At 43.9% G+C, this 26,934-nt stretch overlaps 2 protein-coding genes across 7 annotated transcripts in view; one reads left to right on the forward strand and one right to left on the reverse strand.

The window, feature by feature from the left end:
- Positions 1–11,332, reverse strand: part of CD80 (CD80 molecule) — a 35,053-nt gene extending 23,721 nt beyond the window's left edge. For 2 of the 5 annotated variants that reach the window (XR_008391148.1, XM_053663175.1), the window contains exons 1-2: positions 11,226–11,332; positions 4,123–4,438 (exon numbers count right to left, since the gene is read on the reverse strand). Coding sequence is in view for 4 of the 5 variants with exons in the window: in XM_053663175.1 (XP_053519150.1) it covers positions 4,123–4,231 (109 nt within the window). In the remaining variant the exon portion in view is untranslated. The remainder of the gene's footprint in view (positions 1–4,122; positions 4,439–11,225) is intronic. The other 3 variants (XM_053663177.1, XM_053663176.1, XM_053663178.1) reach the window with 3 other exon arrangements.
- Positions 11,333–13,026: 1,694 nt separating this feature from the next.
- Positions 13,027–24,252, forward strand: ADPRH (ADP-ribosylarginine hydrolase). Of its 2 annotated transcripts, XM_037158770.2 has the most exons (5): positions 13,028–13,329; positions 14,114–14,202; positions 15,310–15,635; positions 17,652–18,012; positions 19,459–24,252. In XM_037158770.2, the coding sequence occupies exons 3-5, from the start codon at positions 15,323–15,325 to the stop codon at positions 19,871–19,873; spliced, it is 1,089 nt and encodes a 362-aa protein (XP_037014665.2). In that variant the 5' UTR covers positions 13,028–13,329; positions 14,114–14,202; positions 15,310–15,322; the 3' UTR covers positions 19,874–24,252. The 2 variants fall into 2 exon arrangements, with proteins under 2 accessions (XP_037014667.2, XP_037014665.2); XM_037158772.2 differs by lacking the exon at positions 14,114–14,202 and having other exon boundaries at positions 13,027–13,329.
- Positions 24,253–26,934: the final 2,682 nt, after the last annotated feature.

Raw genomic sequence — 26,934 nt, forward strand, 5'->3', positions numbered from 1 at the left:
CAACCACCTTTCTTCCCAAAAGTCGAAGGTCTCTCACAGTCCTAGCTTGCCCCGGCCTGCTTCCACCCAACCCAGGTGTGGAGAGAACCCTCCTTTTTCTCTGACACTCTCCTGGTTGGCGTTTGCTGCTGCAGCTATGGGTGTGTTGCTCACTGTGTGTGTCTGTAGCCTGGATCTCCCCAACTTTGTGTTTCCAAGTCACTTCCAGTCCAGATCTGGGGGTTCCCAGGAGGGAAGGAAGCAGCAAAGCTGTGATTTCTGACTAGGCTTTCCATAGCCGCAGGAGCCTTGCCAGAGGGGGTTTCCCCTTCAACCTATAAAATCTCCTTTCCACCCATTGTGAAACGTCTTCCGTTCTCCTTGGCTTCCAAACTTCATATCAGCCAAGGTTCCATTGAATGTTCAGTTTATTTGTATACAAGTTGGAGGCAAGAGCAAGAGGACTCAGCTTCCACCTACTTGGCCCCCGTCTTCTCTCTGGTTCTTTTTTTGTTCATTCATTTTATTTCTGAGTTCATCAAATGGCCTTTCTGGGTTTTGTATTTCCTTGAGTTTTTTTCATAACTGCAATCTCAAATTCTCTGTCATTTTAACTGCAGTCTTCCAGGACTTTGAGTTTGGTTTCTGGAGACTTTTCATTTTCTTTCTGTGCTTCCACATTACCCTGGTTCTTCATGGTTTTTTATGAATTGTTTTTCTGTCTGTGAATGCTTTTCTTGTTTAGCTAGTTTTGCTCTTAACAATTCAGTAGGTTGATAGGTAGGTTACTTTCTTTTGTTTTCCAGTAGATGGTGGTATAGCACCAGTTTTTGTTTTTTCTTACTTGGGGTGTTAAATTGAGGAAAATGCCACAGAACCACGGGAACAGTGGGTGTCCCCTCTGTTCTGCTCATCTTGCGTAAGGGGCACCACCGAGCAGGGTAGAGAACCAGTTTTGTTAGCTCTGAGCAATGCCTCCTCGTTATTAATGGCAGCTGGCCCCACTGAGCTGTTGGAGTTGTCTCCACTGCCTCTGCCAGAGTCTGTGGTGATGAGTGGGGCAGGGGAGGCAAGGATTTCGCAGCTCTGTCCTCCTGTCAGGAATGGCTGCCAGCACTGCTGTGATGTTTAAGCATCCAAGTCACCTCTCTTGGGCTCTGCTGCAATGGGGAGGGGAAAACAGAGCTGTCCTCTCAGGGTGGGATACCGCCTCTGCCTTTCTCATGCTCCAGACTGTAGTGTGAGGGCTGCAGCCTGACCTCCCCGCCACAGCTGTGCTTGCTGGAGCCACAGTGGGTGCCAAATTGTGTCTTCATGCACACCTTCCCACTCTGCCTCCCCTACTCATTCCAAAACATCCACCTTCAGATGGGTGGATCTCTGAGGAAGTTTGTGTGATGAGCAGGGATCCTTTGTTGAGTTATGGTTGTCTGACTTCTTATAAATTTAAGGGAGAAACAAAGAAGTCCTCTCACTCTGTCATGATGCTGACAGTACAAATGGGCTAATTTCAGTGATGTTTCTTAAGGAATTTTTGTCTAGTCATCCAAGAAGTGTAAGTATCTCTAAAGGTCAGCGATACACTGTGTGAGGCCACCTTGCAAGATGCCCGTGTTGAGGAAGAATCAGACTGAGAAGAGGAACCAAAAGTCTTCTCGGCATGTTGGAAATCCCCACTGGGACCCCTTCCACTTAGGTCCCTGTGCTCGACACTGCATTTTAACAAGGCTTCCAGGTAAGGATGTAAAATACAAGTGTGAGCAGCACCGGTATAGACTATGTCACTCCGCTGCTTAAAACCCTTTCATGGCTTCCCAGTACCCTCCAGATAACAGGGCCTTCAAGCCCTACGGAGTCTGGTCCCCATCCCCACAGCTCCCACCCCTTCACTTCCTCGCTCTTGGTTTCTCCCACCGGTTTCTCCTTCTTCTTTCTTCCCAGTTCACTCTTACCACTCTCCCCTCTGACAGGGAAAGACAATGTTTATTGTTCATAACTTCAATTGGGTGATTATATGATTGATTTGCATTTTCTTCCTAACAACTATGAATTCCATAAGGGCAAAAGCCATGTCAATTTTGCCCATAGCTTGTCCCCAACACCAAGTACAAGTACACTGTCTTGTACTTTGGAGATGCTCGATGCCTGTTGAATTAATAAATGATTAAACAAAAGAATAAATGCATGTGCCGGATTCATCCTTATATTTGTGCCTTTGTCCATACTGCTGCCCCACATAGAATTCTCAGACAATTACCTGTTTTCCACTTGCACAGCTGCCCCAGCCCACACTGGTCCGCCTTTACCAGGTCTTAGGCTTAGAGTCAGACCAAGGAAGGTCTGACTGAAGTCAGACGAGTCAGACTTCACTGCTCTTCACTTGCTGGTGAGTCAGTTTTGCTTCATTCAACGGACAATTCTTAAATCTCTTTTAGGGCAGGAATCCCAGGCTCAGTTTTTAAGGCACAGTTGGTAAGTGCTCAGGCATAAGAAGCTCATGGGTTTGTTTGTGACTCAGTACAGCAATACTAAAATCAGGATGTAGTTATAGAACGGCAATTTTCAACTGGTGTGCCACAAGAATTTTTAAAACATGTAATACCTGACTATTTAGTCAGGGGCACTGACTTCTTTTCCCTTAGATTGTCAAATAAAAAATGACAACAGCCAACACAACCATAGCTGTCTGGTGTGGATTAATCAAAATTATACCTATTTTTCATCAGGACAGCAAAAAATATAATACTTTTTTTTTTGGTGTGCTGCAGAACTTTAGTAATTAGTTTTATAATTACTAAAGTTTATGTGTGCCATGAAATGAAAAACGTTAAAACCACTGCTATAGAACAAGGTACTTTCCTAAATATCTTTCTTTAGCTCAAAGATCATCTTCCATTTGCCCATGACTAATTTTCTGGTATAATTACTAAAGGCTTGGTTTTAGTTTTAATGTTCTTTTTTTTTACTGCTACAATTTTTAATATATTTTTATTTGATTCAATTTATTTTTGACGCCCTTTTTATATTTTATCTTTTTTATTGTTTCTCTCTCTGTCACACACAGACACACCCCAACCCCAGAAAAGCCTGTATAAAAATCCTTTTAAATCATTTGCAACTTAGACTCTCCAGAAAACTCTAGTTTGAGAGTGCTTTCCCAACTTCTCAGAAGAAAACTCTAATTGTTGGAAATGTGTTATAATTGTCAAGTGTACACAAAATAGTCAAGTAATTCGTGTACCCTAACTCCTCTTCCCTTTCCTCAACCTCTCTTCCTCATATCTTTGACATTCTGGACAATGCCCACAGTGCAGGCATGTTTTAAGTAAGCAGCTCTTAACACAAGGGCTTTTGATGTTCAGCTCTTTGTAGACTGGCAAATTATTTGGAGTCAAAGCCTTTATTTTGGGGAAACAAGATACGATACTGCTCAGCAGAAAGCAATCTTCTGTTTTGACTTTAAAAGTATTGCCAGGATGAGTCCCACACTTCCCAAAAGTCCCTTCAATCCAGCACTTGAGCTGAAACAAAAGCCTCCAGAACTCAAAATACTCTTTGCAAAACACACATGAATAGTTATGTGGAAAATTTAACATAACTCAAAATATAATTCCACGTTAAATCTGATACACTTAATGTCAGATGCCAGTGTCCACAAAGGGCATCAATACCTAAAGCATAAAAATAAACATTAAGAGAAAAATGTAACATTAAGAAGATTATATACCTCAACTGCTTTCTCTTCCCCTTTCGAATCTGAAAGATCATCAATGCTCAGTTTTAGAAGCAGAACACTTTAGCTGTGTTGTCTCATAGAAATACAGTTTGGAAATCAGAGCCCTAAACCAATGTCACAAAATATAAATGAGAAACTAGTATTCATGGAAGAGACCACAACTCTAAGCTGGACTTCCGAATAAGCTTTATGGTTTTGTTAAAATAACACTATCCTGCTCTCGCTTTAAGGTCTTGGGTCTTGAGCTAACTTGGTCACTCACTTGTTTTGTGATCACATACAGGTCCTTTCACATCTCTAAAATGGACAGAAATACGCCACTTGGCAGGACTATAGAGAGGGTAGCACTGAGAATATCATCTCCTTTCTCGAGACCCTGAAACAATGGACTCAGTCATGTTGCTTACCTGAACAGAAGTAAAAAAGACCAGCCAGCACCAAAAGCTGAAAGAGGTATGAGCACTTGAGGTATGAGCACTTGGGTAGTAGTGTTCCCCACATTAGTGTTTGATCCATGGCTTTTGCTGCTTATGATGGAAAATGAAAGGAAGTAATTTTGCACCAAGTAAGAACTGGTCACCTTCCAAGCACGTATCAGGCTTGGGCAGAAGATAATTCAATTGCCCCAAACACTCAGTTTAGTTATAAAACACACCAAAAAGAGGCTGATGGTGTACCTAGGTCTCCAAATTCCCAAATATTAAAAACTGTGGATTTGACAACCTGAAAAAGAAGAATACAAAAGTCACTCAAGAAGAAGGTCAGCTCACTGTGGAGTAAAACTCACTAGTTGCCTGACTGATCCCCAAACCAAGGGCATGATGGCAAGTTCACAGTAAAGGTTGGATGGATTTTGGGGAAGTTACCCTACCTTGTACATGTTCCAAGAACCAACCACAGCTCTCCCATGGAATGGCTCTCTGCTCAGTTGGGATGATCAAATCTTGGTTAGAAATGCAGAGAACTACAATATAATGGCCAATCCATGAAAGTTCAGATTCTTTTCAGAACATACTGGTTCACAGAATTATAAGGATTTAGTGTACAGCTCAACAAAACATTTGCACAGAAGGTCACTACATAACCCTAAAGGGATTGATCCAACAAGAGGATATAGCCTTGTAAACATAAATGCACCAAACATAGGAGCACCTAAATATATGAAGAAAATGTTGAGGGACAATAAAGGAGAAATCAACAGAAATACAGTCATAGTAGGGGATTTTAACACCCCACTGACGTCAATGGATAGATATTCCAGACCAAAAATCAGCAAGGCAACAATGACCTTAAACAACACACTGAATGAGATAGATTTAATTGATTTTTACAGAACATTTAATCCCAAAGCAGTAGCATATACATTCTTAAGTGCACATGGAACTTTCTCAAAGACAGACAGTATGTTAGACACAAAATAAGTCTTAATAAATTCAAGAAGATTGAAATCATATCAATCATCTTCTCTGACCACAACTGTATAAAACTAGAAATCAACTACAATAAAAAACTGAAAAACATTCAAATACATGGGTGCTAAATAACATGTTACTAAACAATGAATGGATTAACAATGAGATCAAGGAAGAACTCAAAAGTTAAATGGAGACTTCTGGTCAAGATGGAAGCAAGGGAAGCACAGCTTGCATCCTTGCACAACCACATCAAAATTATAACTAAACTACAGAACGATCGTCAACCAGAACTGTCAGAAATTGAGTTGAATGGAAGTCTGACAGCTACAGAATTAAAGAAACCACATCCATCAAAACTGGTAGGAGGGACAGAGATGTAGAGATGCTGAATGGGTTGGTACTATACCCACATGTGGTTGATAAAAATTTGGGAAGGATGTCTCTGGAGCGAGGAGTCCCAACCCCACACCAGGCCCCCCAGCCCAGGGTTCCGGTGCCAGGAAGATAAGTCCCCATAACTTCTGGATTTAATCAGTGGAAGAAACTTTTGAAGTCCCAAGCAGTTCCTCTTAAAGAACATGCACACGGACTTATTCAGACTCACTCCTGACCTCCAGCACCAGGGTAGCAGCTTGAAAGGCACCAGTGGCATAAGGGGAGGAACTGAAGTATCTGGCATCAAGGCAAGAGCTGGAGGAGAGCCTTCTACCAGACAGAAAGGCAAACACAGGCCACTCTTTTCGGAACCTTTCCACCACAGAGGTACAGAGCTAGCAGGTGGGTGCCATATCTGAGACTCCATCAACCTGGCTAGCACTGTTTGTCCCTCCCTGGACATCCCCTGAGGCTCCACTCAACCCAAGCTGTTAAGACAGGCTGCTCCATATGAATGGCTGGTCTTGGCTCATGCTTCACAATTTCCCAAACTCTCTCAAACAAGCAAAGCTGGACTCAGTGAGCCCCAATCCCCCCTACCTCTTGCTAAGTGGCCCTAGGCCTGGTACTAGCAATATTCAACATAGTTTCACAGCTTGGTTCCCTTGGGAACCTCCAAGTCCAGCACCAGTAGCAGCTGTCTGCAGACTGCATTGTAGTTCAAACAGGGTGGCCCTGTGCAGAACAATGTTTGGTGCTGACCCTCACCTGCACCACCCAGGAAACCCCAGAGCCTGCATATATCAGTGGTCAGCTACAGACTACATTGAAGCACCACTATTCTGTCCCTGTATAGCTGACAGTCCATGGGGCCAGAGTTTGGTGGTCAGCGGTCAGAGCCAGTCCCTGCAGCTGACTGGCTTGGGTAAATTCCTCCCATTGACCAGCCAACAGCAGTCAAGACTCAACTACCAGAGAAGAGTATACTCAGCCCACACGCAGTGTGCACCTTGAGCACCCTGCTTCAGTGATATGGGAGGCTGTGCCACTGGACCCTACAGGACATCTACTCCATTAGGCCATGTTACCAAGACAGGGAACTGTGGCAGCTCTACCTAATACACAGAAACAAACACAGGGAGGCTGCCAAAAAGAGGAGGCAAAGAAACATGGCCCCAGTGAAAGAAGAGATCAAAATACCAGTAAAAGAACTAAAGAGAATGGAGATAAGTAATCTATCACATGCAGTTTTCAAAAACGTTGATTATAAGGATGTCCACCTAACTTAGTGAGGACACCAACAGCATAATAAGGATCCAGTTAAATGAAGAATATGCCTATTGAAATAAAAAACAATTTACTGGGAAACGACTGTAGAGTGGATGGAGCCAAGAATCAAATCAATGATTTGGAAGATAAGGAAGCAAAAAACAACCAATCAGAATGACAAGAAAAAAAATGAAGATAGCTTAAGCAGTCTCTGGGACAACTTCAAGCATTACAACATTCACATCCTAGGGGTGCCAGGAGAAGAGAAAGAGCAAGAAATTGGAAATCTATTTGAAAAATAATGAAAGAAAACTTCCCAATTTGGTGGAAGAAATAGACATACAAGTCCAGGAAGCACAGAGAGTTCCAAACAAGATGGATGCAAAGTGGCCCACTCCAAGATGCATCATAATTATAATGCTAAAGGTTAAAGATAAAGAGAGACTTTTTGCCCTGGCTGGTGTAGCTCAGTGGATTGAGCGTGGCCCTGCAAACCAGACAATCGCGGTTCAATTCCCAGTCAGGGCACATGCCTGGGTTGCAGACCAGTTCCCTGCAGGCCAGTTCCCAGCAGGGGACGCACGAAAGGCAACCATACATTGATGTTTCTCTACCTCTCTTCTTCCTTTTCCCTCTAAAGATAAATAAATAAAATATTTTTTAAAAAAAGAGAGACTTTTTTTTAAGTGTGGGAAGAATTATTTTTGGTCACAAAAGACTTGTCAATTTTTTAAAGCACCAGTAAATACCTGCCCAAAACATCTGATACGGATTGCAAGAGTCCATAATTCTGGCTTGGTTTTTATCTTAAGAATTTGACATTTAGTCCTTTCCTTGAGGCAGAAAGGAAGTGGTGAATTGGCCCCTTGCTGGACCTCAGTTCCTCAAGGTGAAGGGAGACCCACAGCCAGCAGGGGCCCAGGCAGCCTCCTTCCCACTCCCCGGGGGAATCCCTGGGAAATGGGGGGCGGTGATTTTACAAATCCTTTTCTGTAGAGCAAGACCAAAACATCAGAAGGGTCTGTAAGGAACACAGGCTGTTCCAGACGGACTTTGCTTTCAGAAGTTGCTATGATTCTGTTCACCAAAGACTGTGCTTTTTAACTGTTTTTTAGAAAAGTGCGCCAGCTGGGACTGAGCGTAAAGGGGTCCCAAGCATTGGCAATACAATGATACTACAAATGGCTCAACAGAGAAGAAAGTGCGTCGGAGAGCTTATTTCCAGCGCTTGGTGTGGCAGGAGCCGCAGCCCCGCCCCCATGCCATCCCCCCCCCCCCCCCCCCCCGCGTTGTCACTGGGGAGGAGACCAAATGAGGTGATTTCTCCCTGTTCCCCAGGAGGCAGTCTTGGACCGCTCCAGTTTGTCCTCTGGGTTTTCTTCGCAAGTGATCAGTCCAAATGTGGATAATTTAAGGCTTTCCGATTTTCCTTTCTGTGTCAGTGTGTATGTCTCATATTTTTTTAAAATTGAAGGTTTAAGGTACCAGTTTTATTAAAGGAAAAACTGGATGGAAGAAGGATGTTTGGAGTAAAAGCCAAAATACAGCTTCCTTCTCGTTTCCCCTTTGAATTGAGTTCAACTAAAACAGCTGGGCCCATCAAAAAGGCAGGAGGTGGTAGGGCAATGGCTGAGGATGCCAGAGGGGAGGGGAGGAGACTCAGCACTAATGTTTTCCTGCCTTCAGTCACTGTCCCCAAACCGTCCCACCACTGGAGCAGAGGACCCAGTACCCTCTCCCGTTCTCTGCCTCTCAGGGGCTACACACACTGCTGCGTGCAATGCTGGGCTTGAGTGCCTGCTCACACAACTGTCAATGTGCGCCCAGGGCAAGTTATTTAACTTCTGGTCCTCTCTGCTGTATAAAGGAGATAATAATCCTTTGGCAACCTGGGGATTCTTTGAGGTAATAATCCATTTAAAGCACTTAGAACTATGTGTAGCCAACAGTAGATTCTCAGCAAATGCTGGTACAGTCCCTGTGCCACCTGATGACAGCCCCTTTAGGTTTCCCCAAGGCCCTTCGATCAGTTACTCCGGGGTGAGAGAAGCCATGATACAAGCAGCTAACTGGGACATGGACAAAGAGAATTTGTCAACAGAATTCTCTTCTTTCTGGCGATTTCTGAAGATGCTCAGAAGATCTGTGGCAGCAGTTGATCAGGAGACCATCCAGTAAGCACTGAAGATCTAATGATAAGGGTCCTTCCCTTCATCAGATGCTGGTGATTGTGCCACACAGAGGTGTGGTACTAGGACCTGCAGACAGACTCAGACTCACTCCATGTGAACTCCAGCAACAGGGTAGCACCTTGAAAGGCACCAGTCAAGGAACTGCAGTGTCTGCCATCAAGGTGAACAGAGGCCATTGTCCCTTTTCTAAACCCTCCCCCCACAGAGCCACAGAACCAACAAGCTTGTGCCATATCTGACACTCCATCAATCTGAAGAGCGACTCTTAAAAGCAGCAAGAGAAAAGAAGTTAGTTACCTACAGGGCCATCTTCGTAAGACTGTCAGCTGATTTCTCAGAAGAAACTTTGCAGGCTAGAAGAGATTGGCAATATTCAGTCACGGAAAGCAGGGATCTATAGCCAAGACTGTTCTACCCGGTAAAGCTACCCTTTAGAATCAGAGGGCACATAAAGAGCTTTGTAGACAAGAGAAAATAAAATAGTTTATCATCACCAAACCATTATTACATGAAATGTTAAAGGGACTTATTTAAGAAAAAGAAGATCAAAACTAAGAACAATAAAATGGCAATAAATACAAACTTATCAACAATTGAATCTGAAAAACAAACTAAGCAAACAAGAAGAATAGAGACAATCATGGATACAGAGGATATTCTGATGATTGACAGATGGGAAGGTGGTTTTAGAGAATGGGTGAAGAGGTGAGGGGGTTAAGAAGTATAAATAGGTAGTTACAGAATAGCCAGGGGGATGTAAAGTACAGTATAGGAAGTAGAGTAGCCAGGGAACTTATACACATGACCCATGGACATGAACTTAGGTGTAGGGATTATATGAGGGAGTGGGGAGAGCTAGGTGGAGGGAGGCCAAGGAGGAAAAATGGAAACAACTGTAATAGCATAATCAATAAAATATAACTTAAGGGTGACAAAAGGAATCACATGTTAATGAATCAGTTTTATTACAAAAATAAAATTTTATGAAATCAGAAAGTTACATGGAAATAAATGAAAATGAACACACAAGAACTCAATATCTATGGGACACAGTGAAAGCAGTCCTTAGGGGAAAGTTCCTAGCATAACAGGCCTACCTAAAGAAGCAAGACAGAGAGACTAAAAAAGAAAAAAGAAGAAGAAGAAGATCAATAAAACGAAGAGCTGGTTCTTTGAAAAGATAAAAAGAAGTGTGATGAACCTTTAACCAGAGTTATGAGGAAAAAGAGAAGACCCAAATGAATAAAATTAGAAACAAAAGAGAAGTAGCAACTGACATTATAGAAATACAAAGGATTATAAGAAAATACTGTGAACAACTGTATGCCAACAAATTGGACAACCTGGGAGAAATAGACAAATTCCTAGAAATATATTATCTTTCAAAACTGAATCAGGAAGAAGAATCAGAAAACATGAAAGGACTGATTACAACTAATGAAATCAAAGCGTTAATCAAAAAACTCCCAACCCACCAAAGTCCTAGGCCGGATGGCTTCATAGGCAAACTTATGTCAAATATTCAAAGAACTAACACCCCTCCTTCTTAAACAATTCCAAAAAATTTAAGAAGAGGGAAGACTGCCAAGCTCTTTTCATGAGGCCAGCATCACCCTAATTCCAAAACCACATGAAGACACTACAAAGAAAGAAAACTACAGGCCAATATCTCTGATGAACAGACACTAAAATCCTCAACAAAATACAAGCAAACTGGATCCAACAATACATTAAAAAGATCACTTATCAGTATCAAGTGGGATTTATTCTGGGGATGTAAGGTTGGTATAACATTCGCAAATCAATGAATGTGATACATCACACAAAATGAAGTACAAAAATCATGTCAGTAGATGCAGATGATCACATCAATAGATGCAGAAAAAAGCATTTGATAAAATCCGGCACCCATGTGTCATAAAAACCCTCAGTAAAGTGGGATTAGAGGGAACACACCTCGACATAATAAAGGCCATATACGGCAAACCGACAGCTAACACCATACTCAATGGGCAAAAACCGAAAGCATTTCCGTTAAGATTCGGAACAAAACAGGGATGCCCGCTGCTTTCACCTCTCTTATTCAACATAGTGTTGGAAACTACTTCTTTCTTAACATATTAACACAGAAAAACAAGTGTCTCAATTCTTAGATGCCTCTTCACAAAGAATAAATCAACAGAAAAATCTATTAGTAAGAAGAGAAGAAAAAAGACACACCATGCTATCCCACATGAAGATAATAGTAAATGTACTTACTAAAGAACAATTTCTCTTTTCCTGTGTTAAAAATCAAAGTATGAGATGTTCAAATTGCTCAATTTTCAACAGACAGCACTGCTCCGTTTCAACTGCCTCTTACTGGATGGTTTCTCATCAGAGTGCGGTAGCTTTGAGGAAGTTCCCCCAGCTAAGTCAGCTTCTGAAGAGGGTGTGGCTTGAGCAAACCCCCGCAAGGTCTATAGGAGAGCAGTGTCCTTCTGGGGAGAGGGAAGACAGTAGTTGGAGGGGCAGGCTGCTCCATCGACTGTTTGGCAGTAGACACTGAGCTTTAGGAGACGCCTGTTTCCGTGCTGGTCCCAAGTTTTGTTTTAGCACTCAGAGTTTTCCCTCTACAGACCCTGTCAAGCCACTTGGGCAGTGGGCCTCTGCCTCAGGTGTAGTGGACACCTTCTGGAGAGTGCTCAGCTTGCAAGGCAACTGTTGATCGCACGCCCACCTCTCCATCCCACAACTGCCTTACAGTGGACTCCCGGCAGCCATGTTGGGCAGTGTATCCCTAACCATAGTTGAGCAGCGCCCCTCCAGGGAGCACAACGATAGAACCACGGAGTCGGGTGAGGAAAATTTAGTTCCCTCCACCCCATTTTCAGCCAGCGTGCTAACTAATGCTGTGCCTTTTCTATAAAATTCTGTGGGTGAGTAGCTGACCCATGCTGGTCCAGCTGACCTGTTTTGCTCATGCAGAACCTGACAGCACCTCGCCTGGGCCTGCACCTTTCTGTCTGCTGTTGGCTGGGGCAAGGGCAGGAGCCTTTTTCTTGTCTGGCAGTGGCCTACCCTTGGAAGTTGTGCGCTCAAGCCTGTATAGCCTGGAAATATGGCAAGTTAATGCCTGTGGGGCTACTTTTGACCAAATGGGGCTGGAAGCTAATGCTTCCCCTTTCGTTGCCCAGGTGACCTCCAAGAGACATTATCAAAACTCACCGAACAACACATCAAGTGAGTGCATTTCACTGCATTTAAATTGCATCTCAATTAAAAAAGCAAATTCTCAGACCAAGTCTGGGTTATTACAGCCAGAAAGAATAGGCATATAAAATCAATTTTTTTGGATAGGTATATAGAATATTAATGATAATGGAAAAATACAATGTAATAAAAATTGCCGAGTTGCTCAAAACTCATCTCGAGGCTGAGCCACAGACATCCTGGAACAACTGTCACATGGGCCTATATGCACTTGACCTCTTTGGAGTGTTGGCTCTCCTCATTTGCATATTGGAACTAACCAACCCTGGTTAGCCTGGCTAGAAATCCTTCATCTGTATGAAAAATTACATTTTGTGGTTTTTGCCTTGGTAAAATCTGCCTTTCTTTGATCATTCTTTGAGTGATTATGATCATTCTTTGGGTGGCTCCTTGGTTCCTGTCTTTCTCTTTTGCCAGAACCTTCTGGTGAACACATATATGTTGATTCTATTCTTTTATAAAATGACAGTATTAACTTATTCAGACAAAATTACTCTTAGTTTTTCCTTGCTTTTATTTACTAGCAGGGTGAAAAAATAATATTCTGTTGCCAAATAAATTACAAGAGTTAAAATTAATTTTAACGACCACACTAAGAAGTACAAATATTGTCCTCTTTTATAGATAATGAGCCCAGAAAGGTGAAAAAGGCCGAGCATTTGGCCACAGAGCTACGTGTGGAGAAAAACCGAGGTATGGGCTTGGAGCCCATGTGAATCACTGACAGAAACAGCCGGCTCCCAGAGTCGCTTCTCGGCGCCCCCCCCCGCGCCCCCCCCCACCCGGGTCAAGTGGCGATGATGCAGGAGGCCCGGTCGCCGCAGCTCGGGCGCAGAGGGCCGCCGCTGGGCCAGAAAGCCGATTATGAAGGCGGTCCCGCTGACTCCGAAGTTGGCCAAGCGGAAGGCACACGACCTCTTTCACGGTCCTTGAAACTGGGCGCGGTCCCCGGCCCGGCGACGCAGCTCCGCCCCCGTCGTCGCGCCGATCTGGGCTCCCGCCGAATCCCGCTGGAGCCCTCCGCCGCCGGGTGGGACCGGGCGTCTTCCCGCACGTGAACTCCGCGCGCCTGGCCCGCCGGTGCGCCACCGGCTGCGCTCCCCGCCACCAGGTACTCGGACGCCGGCCCTCCCCCGCACGCCCCTTTCCCGGCAGCGACCGGGTCCCGCCCGCTCCCTTCCCCGCCTCACCCCGCCTCGCCCCGGCCCCCGGCCCCGGCGGCGGAGCGGGTTCTCCCCGGCTCCCTGGGGACCAGGTGCGCCCCCGCGCGGCGTCCCCTGCGGCGGCCGGATGCCCCCCACCCACATCCCTCCTCCGCCGGACGCCCCTCGGCGGAGAAGCAGAAGTCTGCCGGGAAGCGACTGACCAACCTTAGTTTTGACTTTATACTTCGGGTTGAAAATGTCAACTGTAAAAGTTCAGAGGAATTTAAGGTTTAACAGCGTTCTGAAAGTGAGACGCTAGAGCATTATGTATGAAAAAGGATTTTCCAACGGAAAGAGATGGTCATTGTCCCCCGCCTGCGACTCACAAAACAAATACTCGGTGGAGCCAGAAGGAATTACAGAAAGGAAACTGAGGACATTGGGAGAGAGGGTACAGAGGGACTAAAAGTTGGTCCTCCGAAGCTCTTAGCACAGGGCATAAGCCCCCTTCCTCCTCCATTTTCCAATGAAAAGTTCAGAAAATTGAGGTCCAGGGTGGGAGGCTTGTCCACAATCACACAACTGGTTCTTGGCAGAGTCAGGTCTAGTAGCCCAGAACTCCAGTTCCTAGGCGTCATCTCTAAGTAATAAAGCACGTAAAGAATGTTTTACAAATACCCTTTCTGAGCTAAGAATTTCAGCGCTATCAGTATTGGCATGCTCAATCTTCGAGTGCTCTTCTTTCTCCAGGTGCTTGCCAGCCTGCATTTCCAGACCGAAAGCAGTGCAGCTGGGGAAGGACTACTGGAAGCTCTAAACCCTGAGTCATTAGAGTTCAGGCAAGTGGGAGGGAGGACTGGCATCTTGGGTGTTCAAAGAGCTTGAGATGAGGGGACAGGGTGCTAGTCTGCTGGCCTATGCAAGTGGAGGGAGTGGGTCCAGTAAGGGGCAGACAGGAGCGCTTTGAACTCCAGTGCTACAGGCAGTAGGTACAGTGGAGAACTGGAAAGTCACCTGCGGGAAAACCAGCCCTTTACCAGAATTAGATTCGTGGAGGTTATATTAGCTGAGATCCTAGGACTCTAGAAGTTAATCATTTAGAAGAAAAACAAAATTTAAATATTGCTGTTGAAAGGAAGGTTGTTAGGACAAGATATTCTGGTTCATAAATAGAAAAGTCTTTCCCCAGGGTGAGTATGAGCAATAAAAATAGTGCTTCACAGACATTAATGTATTTACTCCTCATGACAAACCCAGGAGATTGTTACTACAAGGATATTCTGGTCACAGTTTTAGAGGTGTCGAGGCGGAGGCACAAAGGGGTTGCCCCAGTAAGTGAGTAGGCTTGTGCTGGGGTGAGTGGCCCGAAAGCAGAAGATTCTGGTCCCAGTGCCTCCGCTCGCTGGTTGTGTGAATTTACCCTCTCTGGGCCCCAATTTTCTTATCTGTGAACTGCATGCTGTAATCCCCGCCTAGTTACGAGACAGAGAATGTGCAGGTGCCTTGTGAACTGTGCATTGTAATGGAAAGTCCTAATTAAGTGAAGGAGGGATGCACTTCCAAGGCAAATCCCAACTAAAAAGGAAATGATAAGCTTGGTTGGATTTGCAGAGTATAAATGGGCTTACCACTTGCAGAGAGGCAAAGATGAAGTGGTAGTTCAAAGTGTGGACTTTGAAGTCAGACGGACTCTTAGCTTTGCTGCTTAGCTCTATGACCTAAGACAAGTCACTTAGCATTTCTGAAACTGAATTATCTCTGTAACTCTCATTTCACTCATTCGTAAAATGGGCCTAATACTACATTCCTTATAGAACAGTTGGGAGGATTAAACGAGGCACAGTTGATAAAGTGCTTATGAGTAGTGCTCAATAAAATGTAGATAAAGCTATTTTTTCCAGATTCTTCTTTCTCCTCATCCTCTGTGTATCTTAATTTCCCCCCAGAGACAGCCTCACCATGTGTGGGGGACTAATTGAGAGGTATGTGGCTGCCATGGTGCTGAGTGCAACTGGAGATGCCTTGGGGTACTTCAACGGGAAGTGGGAGTTCCTCTGCAATGGGGAGAAGATTCACCAGCAGCTGGCCAAGCTTGGTGGCTTGGATGCCATAGATGTGGAGGGGTGGCGAGTCAGTGATGACACGGTGATGCACCTGGCTACGGCAGAAGCTCTTGTAGAAGCTGGAAAAGTCTCAGAGTTTGATCGACTGTATTCCCTTCTTGCTAAGCATTACCAAGACTGCATGGAAGACATGGATGGCCGGGCACCAGGTGAGGGCAGCCAGTGGGTGTTCTGCACAAGTGGAGAATAAAACAGGGTTCATTGATACCTCAGTTGGAGTGTCGCTCTGTAACCGAAGGGTTGTGGGTTCGATTCTCAGTCAGCGCACATACCTAGGTTCCTGGTTCAGTCCCTCGTCCAAATGCACAGTCCCTGTTTTAGGCATGTGTGGCACAGTTGTGTATGGAAGGTAGCCAATCCATGTTTCTCTCTCCTATTAATGTTTCTATCTTCTTTTCTCTCTATTCCACTTTCTCTAAAAAGCAATGAAAAAAATGTCCTTGGGTGAGGCTAAAAATAATAGTGATTGAGATTTATATATCAAGGGGACAGTAGTTTTTATAGTTGTGATAAAAATAGGAACAGCCTAAATGTCCCATAATTTATTCAATTATGGTGATAATTTTTAGCCACTTAAAATTGTATAGATAAATACTGATATAGAAAGATACTACACATTGAGTGAAAGATAAGTGGGTTGCAAGATAGGATGTATCTTGTGAATTCACTGTTATTAAAGGATGCGTGTGTATCTGTTGGGACAAGTCTGGAAGAATATACACAAAGATGTTCATATTTATATCTGGGTAAAGGGAGTATTTATAGTTTCTTATTTTTTTTTTGCTTATCTGTATTTTCTAAGTTTTCTGTAATGAACTAGTATAAAGAAACATTTTTTTTCATTTTCAAGAGGAACGGAAAGTGTCTTGTACAGACTTCTTTTCTGTTCCCGGGTATGTTCACAGCGGTCCTTGTCCACTTTGGGAAATGGTTACAGCCACTTGGACGACCAGGTGGTTTGAATCACCTCTTGCCTAGTTCATCTCACTTGCCTCTCCTCCTCTGCCAGTGTGAGCTGCCAGAACAAAATGCCACAGACTGGTGGCTTAATGAACATTTATTTTCACACTGTCTAGGGGGCTAGAAGTCTGAGATCAAGGTGTCGACAGGTTTGGTTTCTCCTGAAGCCTTTCTCTTTGGCTTACAGACCACAGCCTTATATCTGTGTCCTCTCACGGTGCACATCCCTGGCGTCTCTGTGTGTCCAAGTTTCTTCCTTTAAGGATACCCATCAGACTGCTTCAGGACCCGCTCCGACATTCTCCTTTTAACTCCATCACCTCTTTACAGGCCCAGTCTCTAAATACAGTCACATTCTGAGATACTAGGAGTTAGGGCTTCAACATGGGAATTTTAGGGGACACAATTCAGCTTATGAGCTGATGAAAAGCACCTCCTGATAAAAACTGCCACCCCCCCAGACACCTAGGGTCTCTGGTGACCCCAAGGATGGGCCTTAGAAATTGGTCTGTTCATTCTTTCTACATATCTGATATGTCATCAGTTTGACAAGTAGAAAGCTTCCTTTGTTCACTTATGCCTTCTGTGGCCTTGTTGTGCATAGACTGACCATAGGGAACAATAATACTACACCCCCTGGTATGTTACTGCTGCTGCTTGGTGCAGGTGTGCATTTGCAGTTCCTAGTAGGATGGGGTGTTGGGAGAAGCCTGATTATACCATTCTCGCATGGGGTGTGGGCGGACCAAGGGCACCCAAGGGCAAGCCGTGGCACTGAACCCATTGCTCCATCTCTGAGCCTAGCGCTCTTCACTTCAGAACTATGTCCACAACTTTCTGACATTTGGGAATTCCAGTTATGATGTTCTCATTGGGTTATTTTATAGCTTGGGCTTGGAGCATGATGGTTTTGATGGGGCCACTAATAAGCTGATTATGTGATTTTGAGAAGATTCTTAAGCTCTGAGCCTTAGCTTATTCATTCATTATGATGTCTCAGTAATAAGTCTTTTCATGCCAAGAGTTATATATAAAGTAAGGCACAGTATTGGCTTGGAGTTGGGAGTTTGAGGGCATTTGTCATCATATTTTTTTGGCTTTCCCTTTCCATTGAAGAAACTTGGAAACAGAACTTGGTTCTTCCTTCCTGCTGCAGCCTCTTCTTGCATCACACTGACCCTGTGCCTAACTCCGCTCTTCCCCAGGCGGTGCCTCGGTGCAGAATGCCATGCAGCTGAAGCCGGACCAAGCCAATGGCTGGAGGATTCCCTTTAACAATCATGAGGGAGGCTGCGGGGCTGCCATGCGAGCCATGTGCATTGGTCTTAGGTTCCCTCACCTTGGCCAGTTGGACACACTGATCCAGGTCAGCATTGAGAGTGGCCGAATGACCCACCACCACCCCACTGGCTACCTGGGAGCTCTTGTGTCTGCTCTTTTTACAGCCTACGCTGTGAATGGCAAGCCTCCCCAGCAATGGGGAAAAGGACTGATGGAGGTGCTACCAGAAGCTAAAAAGTACATTGTCCAATCAGGCTACTTTGTGGAGCAGAATCTTCAACACTGGTAAGTTCATAGGTGCATGCTCTGGCCAGGAAATGGTTGAGTCTGTGCGCTCCCATGCTGGCCTGTGCATGCCTAGAATTCCCAGATCATAGCAGCCGTTGTGGTTCTCACCATCCAGTTTTGTCATCCATGGCATCCAGCCCCTCCCTGCCCACCTGCCAAGGATTTCAAATTCAGTTCTAGCAGCAGCTGCCACCTGGCAGCCAAGTGAAGACCGCAGCGAGTAGTGCAGCTGCGGTGGTGCTTCCCTTGTGTATAGAGGTCCTGTTCCGTATTCCAACTTACTACGGTTTTTATGGCTAACCTGTACCGAGATGAACTTTCCTGTTTATCTCTTGGAACCTGTTTTTCAGTGGTGTCTTGACACACAATATTTTTAAATCCTTGCCTAGAATGCCCGAGAAATAGTTTTTCTACTAGCTAATTAGTAGGTGGAAAAACCACATCTTCCCCTTTTTCTGAGTTTACTGCACGTTGCCTTTCTTGGAATAAAAAGGTCCAGAGGCTTTCTGCTGAAATCACACACGGTCATGATATTCCAAAAGTCCTCTTTTGAAAAAAAAAAACAACAAAACACAACAACCTCTATAAGGTGATGATGTGTTAATTAGTTTGTGTAATTAAAATTTCAAATGTATGTCTATGTATATCAAATCTTTGTATACCTTAAATATATGCAGTTTTTATTAAGAAAATAAAATATAGTCCTGGCTGGTGTATAGCTCAGTGGACTGAGTGCCAAACTGAGAACGGAAATGTTGCCTGTTCAATTCCCCCTCAGGGCCAGGGTTGTGGGCCAATCTCAGCTGGGGACATGCGTGAGGCCACTGATGGCTCAGTGTTTCTCACATAAGTGTTTCCCTCCCTCTCTTTCTCCCTCCTGTCCCCTCTCTCTAAGAATAAATAAAATGGCAAAGGCATCATTAAAATCAATTATTTAAAAAAAGAAAAATGTGTAAGAACGGACTAAATAAATAAAGTTTCTCCCTTGATAGGTGATATTTAACACCATTCTCAACTCAGGAAAAACAGACCTTTACTTCTCCCCTTTAACTTGCGATATATCTTTTTAATTTAGCAACAGGTATCTGTGCCTTGTTTCTATCTATTCTTCACAAAAACGTATTGAATCACTGTTACTTAGTTAGAGCTCATTTTGATTTTTACACCATTTTTGAGTTAATACAAGAGGTTGAAGTCATCTTGGAATTTTCCCTAGAAAATATAGATATTACAGGTATCTATAGATTATATTTCTATAGCTAGAAATATCTATAGATTATATTTCCATAGAATATTATATTTCCATAGAAATATCTATAGATAGATATTTCTAGTTTTCCCTAGAAAACTAGATAGATATTCACACATCTATCTAGTACCTTTTCTTACAGTTATCAACTTTATTTTTTCAATTGACTGTAGCTTTTTTTTTTCTTCCTACAGGTCCTATTTCCAAGACCAGTGGGAAAAGTACCTAAAACTCAGAGGGATTTTGGATGGCAAATCAGCCCCTACCTTCCCCAAGCCCTATGATGTGAAGGAGAGGGATCAGTTCTACACCTCGGTGAGCTACTCTGGCTGGGGCGGCAGCAGTGGACACGATGCCCCCATGATTGCCTACGATGCCATCCTGGCTGCAGGAAACTCCTGGAAGGAACTTGCCCACCGAGCCTTTTTCCATGGCGGAGACAGTGATTCCACAGCAGCCATTGCCGGCTGCTGGTGGGGAGTTATGTATGGTTTTACAGGAGTGAGTCCCTCCAACTATGAGAAACTAGAATACAGAAAACGGCTGGAAGAAATAGCTAGGGCTTTACATTCTCTTGGGTCAAAGGAAGACTCTGTAATTGCCCTTTAGGGAAATACGATGTTCATTTCTGGTGGTTTCTTTTCTTTATTGTTCCTTTGCTGCTCAGTTTCTTTTCACTTTTTACAAAGTCAAGAGTCTTTGTTTTTTTCAATTTATTCATAATTTTTTTCTTTATGAACTAATGACTTTCATAAAATCTACTTAGCAAAACGTGTTACTTATTTTTTGCAAGCAAAAGATCATTTTTATTTTTTATTTTATTTTAGTTTACTTTCTGTCATTTTTTTTATTGTTCGAATATGGTTGACTCCATTTTCCCACCACCACGTTCCCCTACCTCCCACCCTCCATCCTACCCGCCTTTGGCTTTGTCCGCGGATCATTTATACATGTTCCTTGACAACCCTTTCCCTTCTTCCCCTGTTATTGTCTTCCCTCTGCCCCTCTGGTTACTGTCAGTTTGTTTTTTATTTCCATGTGTCTGGTTATATTTTGCTTGCTTGTTTGTTCTGTTGATTAGGTTCCACTTAAAAGTGAGAGCATAAGGTACTTGTCTTTTACCACCTGGCTCATTTCACTTAGCTTAATGCTAGTCAGTTCCATCCGTGCTGTCACAAAGGGTAGGAGCTCCTTCTTTCTTTCTGCTGCATAGAATTCCATTGTGTAAATGTACCACAGTGTTTTGGTCCATTCATTTACTGATGGGCACTTAGACTGCTTCCAGCACTTGGCTATTGTAGATTGTGCTGCCATAAACATTGGGGCCCATAGGTTCTTTTGAATTGGTGATTCAGGATTCTTAGGTGACCTAGCAGTGGAATCACTGGGTCAAAAGGCAGTTCCATTTTTAGTTTTTTGAGGAAATTCCGTGCTGTTTTAACTTTGTACTCAGGAAATTTTGAGATAAGTCCCTTGGGCACATGAAAATCTTCTCGGGCTCCTTTTGTTCTTCCTAAATCTGTCTTCCTTTCCTGAAAAGTCTTTATCTCAGTTGATGGGGTTAGCATCTCCCAAGCTAGAAATCTCATAGCCTTCTACTTGAGTCTTTATTTTCATCAGCTAATCTCTCACTAAACTTTTTCTGTTGTTTTAGGTTGGGTTCCCCCAGAAGTGGACTCTGAGACAAAGATTTGAGTACAAGTCGTTTATTTGAAAGGTGATTCCAGGGAGCACTGGTAGGACCATGGGGAAGTGAGACAGAGAAGGGAGGGGAGACAGTATGAGCAGGTTATCACTATCAACAAGTGAAACTCAGTCCATTTGGCTTCTCTTTGTAAGACATTCCTCACAGTGGTCCCACCTGAGGTACCAGCAAACCTGGGTTTGCTTATTTGTCCACCGACTTCCATCTGACATTGTTTGTCCTCACTGCTGAGTTCCTGGTGCTTCTTAGCCTGCCTCTTACGCAAGCCAAACACCAATGTCTCAGGTAAAGATCAGAGATGCTTGCAGTGGCAAGCTGTAAGGTGCATGGGAACAGCAAGCGTTATATGTAGGATCCTAACAGAATCTGCTAAATGGTTCTGTCTTCTTAATATCCTTTAAACCTACCACCTCTTTTACCTTCTTGCACCAAGTATTTTTCACTTGGATTTCTGAAATCCAGGCCACTCAAGTATGGGGAGATTCTGCTTCTGGCTGTTGTTTGAATTTCCTGGGCATGGCGCTTAAGATGTTATTAGTTTGTTGTTGCCTATTTACTTGCTTTATTCTCTAGAAAGAACTTAGCACACAGAAATATGTAGTCAATATATTTTAAATGAGCATTGTTAATTAGCCTCCTATCTCCAGTCTTGCTTTCTTCATTACCCGGCTTTACAAATAACAAATTGGTCATGCTGAACTTCGAAACGTGTTCAATGACTACATCATCCCCTCTCTTAATTTCCTGATGCTCTTCCCTCTCCTCTTTTACTTGGCAAGTTCATACTCATCCTTCATGCCTCAGCTCGGGTAGACCCTCCTAGGTGAAACCTGCTCTGGTTATTCAGGCACATGGCAGCTTTCTCTTTGCCTCATGCACAGCCTTCTGTCCCTAGCTTCATCACATTGATTCTGTTGTGTGGCAATTGTCTTCTAGGGCAACTTCAGGGCTCCTTATGAGGGATGTGTCTTACTGTCTTTGTGGCCTCTCTGCCTGGCCCCTGAGAGACATTCAACAAATGTTTAGCCTAGAAGTTTGAGATTTGTTGATGTGAATGTGTTCTACATGCACATCTAGCCGTTTCCTGTGCCTTCTGCTTCACGGTTGCCAGGAGTGACCTGGCCAAGATACACTGAGAGAGACTGAGAGATCGATGCTTTAATCATGCCTATACACTGGCATAAATGGGACAAGGCTCTCAGGTATGTATTTGAAGCAGGATTCTAGCAAAGGCTTGGGATTTCTCATTTTTTTATACATAAAGGGAGAGAGAAATCCTGAAGCTCTTTTTCTGGCTCAAAAAACTCTCACATGTATTTATATATTTCAGAAAAAAAGATGTGTTTTAAGTATTACAAGAAGGACAGCAGGTGCTTCAGCCGGACAAACCAATCAGAATTACAGACTTTTAGGGATGGTGGGTTGCAATTCACAGGACATAGTAATAATAATCTTTCAAAATTCAGGTGTCTTAAAAGACTCTTTTGCATAAATATTTTGAGGACAGTTTTAGAGTAATAGAAAAAAGTATATACATTTTTACATAAGATTCCCGAGCAGACAATTAAGATGGAGACTCTTGGGTCTATTTTCAGTTTCCCACTTGATTAAAGCTGACTTCGTAATGCAGAATACTGTGTGTTTACCTGTAGCTGTAGAAGAGAAAGCATTTTCTTGAGTGTGCGACTTGTTAAGGTGATAGGATGGTGGTGCTTTGACGTGGTCTGAAAGTGTCTACTGCCGGTGCTGGCTCTATGTCCTCCTGGGAGGTACAGGCCAAGGTCAACCGCTGCTTACGTTCTGCCTGGGACCTCCCAGCATGAGCTACAGAACTATCTGCTGATGGCCACTACTTGTGCTGGGCTTAGGGGTGCCCAGGAGAGGCCAAGCAGTGAACCAAGGCCAGCTACCACTAGTGCTAAGCCTGGGGCCACTTAGCAAAGGGTCCAGGGCATGCTGAGGACACATGCTGCTTGTTTGAGAGATTTTAGGAAAGTCTGAGGCGTGAACCAAGAATATTTGCACGGAAAAGCCACTGGAACAGCATATTGGGTGGCATGGGGCCTTAGGGACTCACCAGGGGTAGGGAAACAGTGTGAGAGACTCAGACATGGCGCCTGCCCACTATCTCTGTGGAGAAGGGGCTCAGCAAAGAAACTGTGGACAAAAAGGGGCTACATGCTAAGCCTGACAAGCTTAGGGGAGGCCTACATTGCTGCCTTACAAACTCAGGGACCTAAAGTCAGCACATGGGGTGGTCTGAAATTAAAAAGTTTCTAACTAAAAGCAGGTCATGACAGTTAGTCATGTCATAGGCTAGAATCTTCCCTAACAAAAGTCAGTCTGTACCTTAACTGAGCCTGTCTGCTGTGTTTTTGCATCTGTGATAACATACCGCTGAAATGTGAAGTTTCCTTTTTTTCTTCTTTTTTATTGTTGTTCAAGTACAGTTGTCTCCATTTTCCCACCACTTTTCCCCGTCCCACCCACCCTTACCTCCCACCCTCAATCCCACCCACTTTTGGCTTTATCCATGGGTCCCTTGTACGTGTTCCTTGACGACCCTTTTCCTTTTTTGTATTATCCCCTTCCCGCTCCCCCTGGTTACTGTCAGTTTGTTCTTTATTTCAATGTCTCTGGTTATATTTTGCTCCATTCTTTGTTTTGTTGGTTAGGTCCCACTTATAGGTGAGATCATATGGTATTTGCCTTTCACCACCTGGCTTATTTCACATAATGCTCTCTAGTTCCATCCATGCTTGTCACAAAGGGTAGGAACTCCTTTCTTTCTGCTGCATAGTATTTCGTCGTGTAAATGTACCACAGTTTTTTGATCCATTCATTTACTGATGGGCACTTAGGTTATTTCCAGCACTTGGCTATTGTAAATTGTGCTGCTGTGAACACTGGGGTTCAAATTTTCTTTTTCCAGATTCCTCAAAGCACAGATACCTCACCACGGGTAGACCATAGATCCTCTCACTGTTACTGGTATAATGTTAATTATTGAGTGTTAATGATCCTGTACTTACCTATGTAAAAGAAATATGTGTCTATCATTTTACTTTTTATCCAATTCCTGATGTTTCCCCATTTTGCTTTTTCCCACCTCCCTAATCTATCCCCAGTGGATTTCATGTAACCCACTTATGTCTTCTCTTTTGATTGTAATGTATAAAATAGGATGCAAAATTGCCATTTTTCAGAGCATTTTCTCAATCCATTGAGGTTGTTTCCAGTGATTGTCATCAGTTTAGCTCAAATAAACTCATAAAAATTCTTACAGGTTTGTGTATTTCTTATATTGACAGAATAATAGCCTTTGCCAGCACTTCTGTCTGGGAGAAGGCTGCCCCTCCAGCCCTTGCTCCGATGTCAGACTCTTCATTTCTTCCCTGTATGTCCCTGGTGCCTTTCAAGCTGCTCCACTGGAGCTGGGGCTCAGAAGGTGTTAGTCCAAGTAAGTCCATGAGCAGGCCCTTGAGGAGGAACACCTGGGACTCCTGAAGCCCACTGTCTCAGCCACAATCCCTGCTGGTTTTTACAGCCCAAAGTTGTGGGAACTTCTCCTCCTGGCACTGAAACCCTGGGGAGCCTGGCGTGGGGCTTGGACCCCTCTCACCTCCAGGGACCTCTGCAGTGGAGATATCCTCCCACAATTTTTATTCACCACACATGAGTGTGGGTTAAGCCCATTCTGCATTTCCACCTTTCCTCTCAGTCTGATGTGGCTTCTCCTTTCAGGCAGTTCTAAACGATGGTTGTACTGTAGTTTAGTTGTAATTGTGATGTGGTTGTGGTATGGCAAGATGCGAGTACCGCATTTACCTACGCCGCCATCTTAACCGGAAGCCCCTTCTGAGGTTTCTCTGAGCAGGAGTCAGCAAAGCCTGCGTTTGCAAGGTGGAGCATTTGCCCTCTTCTACTAGCACTGACCAAACAGCAGACCTGAGATGCTGAAATTTTACAATATAGAAAAGGGCAGAGAGTATATTTAGCAACTGGAATAGTAGGCACGACCTGTTTTGTAACTGGTTTGGCAAATGGTCTGATAGGAAGCAAAAAAATTGTTTTATTTTTCTCCAGCTATCATCTTCATGCATACTCTCGAAGCTGCTTTTTCTGTTCCTTAGCATTGTCATGGGAGAAACTCCCAGAAACTCAGTTCTTACTGTCACAGTAAAGAACTACACATCAGCAAGCCTACTAGCATGTAAGCAAAGTTTATTAGTGTTAAGTTCTAATGGAAAAGCAACAGCAAGGGCGGCAAGAGTAGGGTGGCCAGAGCCCCAGTGGCCAGCACCTGGGTGGCCCAACCCCCACCCCCAGTGTGGCAAAAAGAGCCAAGAGAGTAAGTCCTTTGTTCTGAGGACTTACGTGATTGACAGGTGAAGGTGGTGCCAGCATCCCCCAGGCAGATGTGGCTTCCCAAATATAGGTATGTTTGGGAGTCTGTTAGCCTGAATCCTTATTTGCTTTAAACACTATTTGTTTATTTTGTATACATGGTAGGAGGCAGACAGTTAACCAAAGTTCTTTAAAGGCTTTTCTTTGGGCACTGTAGTCCCCCTCTACTTCACCCTTCCAGGCCTTGGGATGAATACATAGTCTCAAGGTTCTCCTTTTCCCGGCTAGTGGAGATGATACACACAGATTTTCAAGGGCTTCCCTGCCTCCTACACTATCTTGGTGTTTGAAGTGCCTGGCAAACTTACTGAACCAGGCTCAGGACAACTGGGTCATGGTAACCTTTTGCTTTTAGCCTCCTGTATTAACTTCTAGTTAGATTGCAATGGCAAGGGTCCGATGTTTATTTCCCCTCAGGCCACTCTTTCTACCATAGCAGGGTTAATTAGGGAACTTCTTTAATAACAATGTTAATAAAGAACTTCTGTTATTTATGAATAGAATGACACTCCTCTTTCCTTGTTCAACTAGTAAACTCCAACTCATCCTTCAAGTTAGATTGCAATGGTGAGGCCCTGCCTTTGTTTCCCCTCTGGTCTCTCACTCTACCGTAACAGCATCATCTTGGGTAGATCACACAGTTTTTTGGTTTTGGAGTGAGGGGGAGTATTAGAAACTCAGTCTGGTCCATCCCAGTCCAGTTTATTTTTTCATTTCAGCTTTATTGAGGTATAATTGACATACAAAAATTGTAAGATATTTAGAGTATACATTGTATTGATTGGATGGGTGTGTGCATTGTGAAAGGATTTCCTCCATCTAAGTAATCAACATGCCCATCACCTCACATATTTATCCTTTGTGTGTGTGAGAACATTTACTTAAGTTCTACTCAGCAAATTTCAATTATATAACACACCGTTATCAATTATAGTCACCTTGTTTTAAGTCAGACCCCTATACCTTGTTTATATTATAGCTGAGAGTTTGTACCCTTTTGTGAAGTCCTTCCTATGTCCTCCCCCCCCCCATGGAAATAATCCATGGATTACTTCACTTAGTATGATGTCTTTGAGGTCCATTTGTGTTGAAATGTCAGTATTCCCTTCTTTGTCATGGCGGAATTATACACACACACACACACACACACACACACACACACAACAGATAAATAAAATGTGAGATTATTTTCTTTATCCTTTCACCTGTCTAAAACACTGAGGTTGAGTCCCTATCTGGGCTACTGTGCGTAATGCTGCAGTGAACATGGGAGTGCAGATATGTCTTCAAAATCCTGTTTCCAGTGCCTTTGGATATACCCAGAAGTGGAAATCCCAGTCCTGTTTAATCAATTCTAAAAAGTTGTCCTCTTTTCTCCCCACCACGGTGGGTCCTGGGGCCCAGAGACTTAGAGAACAATGGAGACCTGGATGCCTCTTTAATGCCTCCCCTCCCTCTTCTGGGGCTCCTTGCTCCTCTCCATGTTGCCTTGATTCTGGCCTCATGGGTGGAGGGCTAGTTTGGATGGCTCACAGGGGTCCACTCCCCGTGAGGGAAC

This window comes from Artibeus jamaicensis, unplaced genomic scaffold, assembly GCF_021234435.1.
Source record: "Artibeus jamaicensis isolate MK-2021 breed Jamaican fruit bat unplaced genomic scaffold, CSHL_Jam_final contig_3126, whole genome shotgun sequence".
Classification (NCBI taxonomy): domain Eukaryota; kingdom Metazoa; phylum Chordata; class Mammalia; order Chiroptera; family Phyllostomidae; genus Artibeus; species Artibeus jamaicensis.

What these genes read in the sequence shown, in the direction of transcription:
- ADPRH (XM_037158772.2), top strand. Translation starts at nt 15,323, where the DNA reads ATGTGTGGGGGACTAATTGAGAGGTATGTGGCTGCCATGGTGCTGAGT. An exon ending in CATGGATGGCCGGGCACCAG is followed by an intron (nt 15,636 to 17,651) that starts GTGAGGGCAGCC and finishes GCTCTTCCCCAG; the next exon opens with GCGGTGCCTCGGTGCAGAAT. An exon ending in GAGCAGAATCTTCAACACTG is followed by an intron (nt 18,013 to 19,458) that starts GTAAGTTCATAG and finishes TTCTTCCTACAG; the next exon opens with GTCCTATTTCCAAGACCAGT.